Source organism: Limulus polyphemus, unplaced genomic scaffold (genome assembly GCF_000517525.1).
Source record: "Limulus polyphemus unplaced genomic scaffold, Limulus_polyphemus-2.1.2 Scaffold5850, whole genome shotgun sequence".
In the NCBI taxonomy this organism is placed as follows: domain Eukaryota; kingdom Metazoa; phylum Arthropoda; class Merostomata; order Xiphosura; family Limulidae; genus Limulus; species Limulus polyphemus.
The window spans coordinates 51,424-59,904 of record NW_013671460.1 but is presented as its reverse complement, the minus strand read 5'-3'; the positions used below and the strand labels follow the sequence as shown (position 1 = coordinate 59,904).

The 8,481-nt window shown below is 30.5% G+C and overlaps 2 protein-coding genes across 2 annotated transcripts in view; one reads left to right on the top strand and one right to left on the bottom strand.

Annotated features, from left to right (window-relative positions):
• LOC106473055 (delta-aminolevulinic acid dehydratase-like) overlaps positions 1 to 4,703 on the bottom strand; it is a gene marked incomplete at its 3' end in the record, with an annotated part of 7,263 nt that extends 2,560 nt beyond the window's left edge. Inside the window, exons 1-4 of the mRNA XM_013933734.2 lie at positions 4,146 to 4,703; positions 3,509 to 3,656; positions 1,987 to 2,122; positions 685 to 768 (exon numbers count right to left, since the gene is read on the bottom strand). Coding sequence (XP_013789188.1) covers positions 685 to 768; positions 1,987 to 2,122; positions 3,509 to 3,656; positions 4,146 to 4,243 — 466 coding nt within the window. The remainder of the gene's footprint in view (positions 1 to 684; positions 769 to 1,986; positions 2,123 to 3,508; positions 3,657 to 4,145) is intronic.
• A 1,062-nt stretch (positions 4,704 to 5,765) lies between these two features.
• LOC106473053 (sorting nexin-25-like) overlaps positions 5,766 to 8,481 on the top strand; it is a 38,127-nt gene continuing 35,411 nt past the window's right edge. Inside the window, exon 1 of the mRNA XM_022401572.1 lies at positions 5,766 to 6,037. The gene's annotated coding sequence lies outside the window, so the exon portion shown is untranslated. The remainder of the gene's footprint in view (positions 6,038 to 8,481) is intronic.

The window sequence follows — 8,481 nt, the reverse complement described above, 5'->3', positions numbered from 1 at the left end:
TGTGAAGATCTGCCACAGTGGTCACGTGAAGCAGCTTATGTAACGTACGTGAAAGAGGACCTGGAATGGCTGGACTCAGAAACAAGAGGTACATGCCTGATGCTGTGTTTGGACAGCCTAGGGACTAATACAGAAGAGTTAAACTTACTTTCACATATATGGTCCAGAAGTCCATAGGAATGGGTAGTTTCTTTGGCTTTCACCAGGTTTTTAATTCTAAATGTTGACTTACATATTAAATGCATACATAATATATGTATACCATAAATAAAGTTTGGAAACAGGTTGAATGGGTAATGAAAGAAACTTTATTAGAAGTAACAAAACGTTGTAGATTTTTTACTTGTAACAAAGTTCCTTTCAAACTGTCTGGTTGAGTCGGATTTATTACACACTGTACATACAAACTCCATGAAACTTCCGTTACAGGTAGCATTAACAGCTTATCTATTGGTTCCAGTTCACCTGAGAATACAAAGGAATTACATGTATTCTCACCAAACATAACAATACATCTTTTAGAATCCATACGAGTTATTCAGTGTTTGTTTCTAACTTATTAGGTCAGTATTCAGTGTCTAAATGTTTTAACTACAATCAATTGTAAGTTAACAAGAGTAAAAGCTGTAATAATTACTGAAAAAAGAAATACAATTATTTTTTTTCACAGAAACATCAGCTTACCAGCTTTAGCGTAAGCAACAGAAACCTCGGCAAGTCGTCGAATACTAGCTTCATTGTTTATTGTACCATCAGAATGAAGAATACCTGAAGTATATGAAACATTTTAGGTTTTTACAATTAACTAACCTTATGATAATATATGATTTATACTTTGAATAAAATGTTATAACCAACCTATTTGTTCCAAAAACCTTGATTAGAATTTTAATATGATGATAATCAGGAAAAACTAATATTTAAAACAAATCATAAATATTAAAACTGTTCTTCTTCTTATAGCTAAAAAAAACCAATATTTTTGCTCTACAAAATGTTGGAAACGAGGTTACTTGTAAGGAATGACTACCTCTGAATTTGTGATTAGCAGCTTTTTTTAACTCTTAAGTGCTTAATTTTGGTCAGAGAAAGAAAACGAAAAATAAACATGTTTGGGTAATATCCCACGATAACCTACTGTACTTTACTATCAGAACTGTCCTGTATCAGGCAAAAAAAAATCTTCAAATAATTTAGCAGTTTTAAAATAGACGTAACGGCATGAAAAATGTTAATATTATTTTTACTTGAAAGTGATATTAACCTCTATGCACACCAATGACCTATTACTTCACACCAGTGCCTTGAATATTTTTGCACATACTACAAGCTTCGAACTAAGCTCCCACCCCTACAAGTAATGTTCACCAAAACTATGTACACAAATATACATAACCTTAACCTAACCTAACTCACAAACCTTCAGTCACACACAGAGTAACAAATACGTTTAAGTTAATACATTGCTTTTGTCTGCAGTAGGACCCCAGTCAAGTTTTACATATTATTACTGTAACATTGTTCTTTAGTTTGCAAGTTAATAACAAAACTCCAATGCAGTGACTAAATTGTCTTGAAACTAAGAACGTCTGAACAACTAAGTTTACTTGTTACATAGAACACAAAAATTCCAAAAAACATTTAAACTATAAAATGTTAATTATCTGTTTGCTTCATTTGTTTTCCTAGCTAATTCTATTTGAAGCATTTATTAAACCAAGATGTTCTAACAAGTGAAAACCTATATGAATCAAACTACACAATCATGCTTATTGTTCAATTTAATTACTGGTACTAATCAAGGAATATTTCCATCACAAAACCTTTTGAAACAGTCATAAAAAAACCAAGTTACACATAATAATTATATAAGCCACTGCATTTACTCATTATTAATGATTATAGGCTTTTTTTTAAAGAAAACTTTGAAGTTAATTAACAAAAATATTAGAGTTCAAAGCAAAACAACTGTTGACGTATACTTACCACAATGTCCATGGTTTGTGTATGCACAGAGACAAACATCACAAGCTACTAAAAGTTCAGGAAAAGCAGCTCTTATCTTAGGAATGGCCAGAAGTACAGGATTTTCTGAACTGTCTGCATTAGAAGCTCTATCATCCTGATGATTCAGAAAAGAAATTGAACTTTATTAGGGATGTATCAATATTTAACTGATGTATTAGTACTGGGTATAGAACTTTATTAAGGATGTATCAATGTTTAACTGATGTATTAGTACTGGGTATAGACCTTTTTTAAAGATGTATCAATGCTTAACTGATGTATTAGTACTGGGTATAGAACTTTATTAAGGATGTATCAATGCTTAACTGATGTATTAGTACTGGGTATAGAACTTTATTAAGGATGTATCAATGCTTAACTGATGTATTAGTACTGGGTATAGAACTTTATTAAGGATATATCAATGTTTAACTGACACACTGCTAAAGTAAGTCCTACACAACTCTTTGTTCAAGGTTATATATTAATTATTGACATATAATTTAAATAAATATTAATTTCTACATCAATTTAAAATCTAAATGATTGACCTTACCTTTACTCCTGAAACTATTATGTTTTCCTTTCTTTTTAAATTCACTTGATACTTTTATACTTTTATTTTTATGTCATCCCAAAATCACATGTAATGTTTCGCCAGATTTACTTCAAACTGTTTATTGTTGTATTAGAATTATTTCTCTTTCACACTGTCTATAACTCAATTATTTGGCTAGGTATTGTATTAGAAGTATATAAATTAATAATGCACATGAAACAGTATTAAATGCAGATATCTGGTTGTAACTGTCTGATGTGTTTATTTACTGTTAAACATTCACAAGATCTTCCATGCTCAAGATTTGGTTAGATATGAGAAGAAAAGAAGAAAAAAAAGACAGATTTCGGACATAATAAGTCAAAAAATGTATAGCATTTCAGCAGTAATGAAGTCATAGTATCATAAGCAATCAAGCAAAAATAAGAGATGGCAGTCATATTTTCTTGAGAGAAAAACCATGTAATTCCCTGTTGACACACATAAAACAAAACTTTCACATAATTATAGGATTTTACAGCTTCCCACGCTTCGTTGTTGTTAAGGCATACAAAATTTAATTTGAGACAAATATCTAAAGGAGATTAGATTTTAGTCTTAATACACATTTCCATTCATCAGATATAATAATAAAAAAAAAATCTAGTTACCTAATTTTTTAACATGATTACTGTGTTTTTAAAATCTAAGATTCCAATCTAATAAAATTTTCATTTCACTTAAATTAAAAAGTTATTTTTCTTTTGCATGGATTTCTAACAAAATATACAAGATACAAAACCAAATGCACTTCTCAGTGGTTATTTTTAGAAATATTGGTATTACTCAATCATAAACAAAAGTCCAATTAGGGTCAAGAAAAGCCTGGATGTCATACCTCCAATGATTCTACTTCTACTAGAATAATAACTTTCATACATATTTTAGAAAACTATGACCAACCTTAGGAAGCTTCGAAGGTACACCGAAGAGTAAAACTGATGTAAGCCCTTTTTTAACAAGAGGATCAATAAAATTCACAATTTTCTCAACCCCATAACGAGAGACTTCGGGCATGCTTGATATATCTTGAACTGCATCCGGTTCATCCCTAGAAATTGGAAAGCACTAATATTCACTGAAAAATAAACTTTTTGTACAGAATAATTATTATGATTTATTTCGATTTGAATGCCTAACTCATAAGTATTCTGTCACAGATTTAAAAAAAAAAAGGTTTGGTCCAGATACCAATTTTTTCACAATATAAACATTACACATACTCTACATAAATAGAACCTGAAAACAAATGTGTCCAAACCCAAACATGAAGACAAAACATATTATTTACAACTACTAGTACTACAGAAAAATTTTAATTTATCAACACTATTAGCTTCTAAGTTCTAAACAGTTTTCTTTCGAGGCTGGAGATTAACAAAAGCTGGTCATGGCATGTCATAGAATTAGAAGATTATTACCATACAGATATTTACAAATTTTCTTTAAATTATTAGATAACTAATATCATTGCGAGTTAGATCTTTAGCATATATATATTGTATATAATGTTACCAAGGTGCAACTTGGTCATACTTACACCAGAAATACTGGATACATAAGGTTTTTAGGAGAAATTGATGTTGAAGCAGACTGCCACCACCTCAACGTCGGGTGTGAATAGCCACTGTGTAACATTATTTTTTCCTTCACTATTGTAACTTACAAATACAAGTTAACTATTGTACTAATCCTATTAAACAGGTTATCAAACAACAATGAACTCGACAAATCCTGTGACTATGTTCTGAATCAAAACGGATTTTTATATTTATTATGTTAAAATACCAATTAATAATACTACGTGTTACTTTTACTCGTCCAACTTAATTATAATAACAATACAATGAGTTCATCTAGTACTAGTAGTGGCACCAAAACAAAACGAGAAGCTCCGGTCAAGTTTTATAACCGTTTACACCTGCAAGTCACAGTCTATAAAATTCTGGCTTCATTGCATTTATTGAGCACTCTAGATTAAAAATTCAAAAACAAATTAACTTTCAAACGATAATATTTATTTAAATGGAAAAATATCATTTCGGCTGTATTTTGAATTCTCGAGATGGACACGTCATACAACCAGGTTTCTTTTTTCGTTACTTGATAATGTTTTATCATAACTTCCCTGTGGAAGCTCGGGTTACCACGAATACAATAGATATATGGCGTAACTAAATTGTTTCGGTTCTCTTATGGTATTCTGAGTTATATTTTACTAATCACAGTGACCCTATATTTATATTGGATTGAAAGAATAAGGCAGCATTGATGATGCATCATTTGGTCTCCTTAGTTATTTAGCAGATAAATTGTTAAAATACTATAAATATGAAACAATGTTTTTAATTTAGTTATTAGTAATCTAATGTATGGTTTGCTAAAACCAAAAGTATCGATGAAAACAAACAGAATAATTCCGATCCTTTCTTATGTAACACTTCAATTAAGTGCTCTTTACCGTATTCCAGAGCTTTACTTACTACAATATATAAATTTATAGTTGTAGCTATTTTGCACCGGAAGTAAACCTATATTTATATATGGTATTCTATATAGCCTGTGAATCCAAAATAATTTAGGTATTACATTAGTAGATTTTTTTTAAGAATGTACATCGCCGTCTGATAAAGCTGTAACATGCTTTTGTATGATACTTTATTTATCGGTTTGACGGATGTACACCTCATTACCCGATGGTGTTAGTGGATCTAGATTTAACCCTATTTCCTTACATAACATTGTAATATACCGATTTTTACTAATGAAAACAAAGTTGTTAACTTTATCGGCGGGAATGATGATGAAGCTACCGTGGATAGATTCTAAATATTCAATAACTTCTTAAAGTCTTTTATTCATAACACTTAATACGTAACGTAGTTGTTAAGTGTGAGTATGTTATGCATTTACGGATTATGTCTTGAGCTCTATTTACGGATTTTTTAGATTAATTTCTCTTTTTATACATAATTTATGTAAAACGTTATTGTGTGATTTACTAATTACTTGTTTTGTGTTATTCCAATTAAATTTAGGATATTATTATTCGTAGTTTGACGTCGTAATTAGTGTGCACCATGAGAGGGCGCTTTACACCGTGCAACAATACCTGTGTACTTGACATTGGAGGAAACATCCGAATGTAGAGTGGTAAGAAAAAGATATGGAATTTGGAAAAGTTTGAGTGATTATTAGACTATTGTAACAAACGCCATGAATCGGAAGTTGATGATCATTAAGTTTAATTTTCTTTAAAATATTAAGAATACATTAACCTCAGTTACTAGTACCATGTCTCTGGTCTTTAGTAATACTACTACTAAATCTATATAGCATAATTTAACATACAGGTAAAAACTGTTAGTTGTTTTTTCATACACATACCATTATCAGTGATTTATTTCTTTAGTGGAATGCTCCTACTTCCAGGTAACAACATTTTAAATAAACTATGTTATTATTTTTGTTGATCCTTCAAATGTCCAGTTAAATGGTGTTACTTCTAACTTCTAGGTAACATACACATTTATAACTTACCAAAGTATATTTCACAAAATGTTCTGTGCTGTACAGACCTGATTAAATAAGAAATTGAAAGAAAACATTTTTTCTTTGTATTTTCATAATACTTGCTTAGAATTAGAGGATTAAAATACACATTTCAGTTTTTCTTTGTTAAAAGCCATCAACATAACATTGAAACAGTTATGCTAGTAGCTTTTGGAACAACCTAATTTACTGAGAACCATTGAAATATTTGACATATTTAGAGACATGAAACCATAGCAAATCAAAGGTCAATAAATTACACCTTTGTCTTGCTAAATGCCGTCAATAGAAAGAAGAATTTATTGCTCCAAGAGCACTTATTTTATAAAAACTATATTAATATTACTTATGATTATTAAAGTGAGGAATTCTTTATTTCAAACAAAAAGCCAGTAAAATCATAAAAGTTAAATAATTACACTTCCTTGTCATTGCTAGTAAGCACAGTTATATCTACTGATAAATATGGCAGACCTTTTGGACTATCATACTTATCACTTTGATCTGTTACAGATTCACCCCTAAATATGTCAAATATTTTGACATTTGTAAATAAATTAGACTGTTTTAAAGCAGCTAATTTCTCATGTCATCATCTCATTGCTGATTAGTGAGGCGTGTAATATATAATACTATGTTTTAATTTAGATATTTTTTATTGTTTGCTAAAGGGAATTTTTGTATGACATTGTGATGTGTGTCTAGACTTGGTAGATAGTTAGTTAATGAGTTACTAAGTGTTTTAGTCAGTCAAGAGGAAATTTAACAAGTGAGTGATTACTGAGGTTTATTTGTGAATTAGGTGTTGAGCTTCTAGACTTAGTTGTGGAAGATATAAAATGCTTCTCCTTTCTGTACATGGTCTGGACTTTACGTTAAGTTGTGAAATTGCCACAAAAGAACTCACCCAGCAATAGAAACCATTACTAACAATATACAGTAGTTTAATAACCATGTGAAATTGAATGTGCAGTAAATGAATAATGCTAAGGCACCAGATCTGTCATTTCAATATTAGTATTTAATATTACAGCTTAAAAGTAACCATATATATAGTACGAACATGAAAGTCAATCAATTTTATAAGGATTAGAAACACAATATTGCTTTTTCTAGAAGTGTAACTGACACAGTGAGGATGATATTTTTGACAGGATTAATTAATTGTTTTTGATAGCTACTGGAAACTCGGCAATAATTAATTAGTAACTTACGATTGGTGTTTATTCTGAAACATAATTATAATTAAAAGTTTTGTATTGCTGAATCAAAGTTGTAAAGTCAGCGTGTTTAGGCAATCATCTTTTATTATATCTAAATACGCTGAGAAATTAGTATAATATGCTAATTGATTTATCATCGAGCTCATTAATCAAATGCATTCAATCAGTTATTCTTACATGAAGTTTGGATACTTGGAATAATCAGAAACATGAATAACTTGGTTATTTTTGTGATATTAATGGATTTAATCATAATTTCAACTAGATGTGTGCTTCCCTGAAAGTGTTCTGTTTCAAGAGTAAATAAAACCAAAATTATGTAGCATATTTTTTATTCTTGCTTTTGAAGTTCATATGTCATGCTGTGTTGTAGTTTACAGAGTTAATATGTCATGCTGTGTTGTATTTTACAGAGTTCATATGTCATGCTGTGTTGTAGCCTACAGAGTTCATATGTCATGCTGTGTTGTAGCCTACAGAGTTCATATGTCATGCTGTGTTGTAACCTACAGAGTTCATATGTCATGCTGTATTGTGGCCTACAGAGTTCATATGTCATGCTGTGTTGTAGCCTACAGAGTTCATATGTCATGCTGTGTTGTAGTTTACAGAGTTCATATGTCATGCTGTGTTGTAGCCTACAGAGTTCATATGTCATGCTGTGTTGTAGCCTACAGAATTCATAATTCTTCTCATGATTCATGGCATCTGCACATTTTACTGATGTCACAACAGTACAAATTGAAATGTTAAGCATCCCTTGTGTGACTCATTTTAGTGTCTACTGACAGACAACACACTACTTTTGACCCTTCCAGTTGGCCTTCAGGGAAATTAATTGATTATTTTAAATAACACTAATAATAGTAATAAATTATATCAAATTAATCAACCAGCTTTTTTAGCATGTGCATTTTAAAGTGTTTTTTTTTTCATCAAGATAAGACGTGTTTTACTTGACTGTTCCCACCTTTTTCTTCAGGAATAAGGCCTGACGTGTTTTACTTGACTGTTCCCACCTTTTTCTTCAGGAATAAGGCCTGACGTGTTTTACTTGACTGTTCCCACCTTTTTCTTCAGGAATAAGGCCTGACGTGTTTA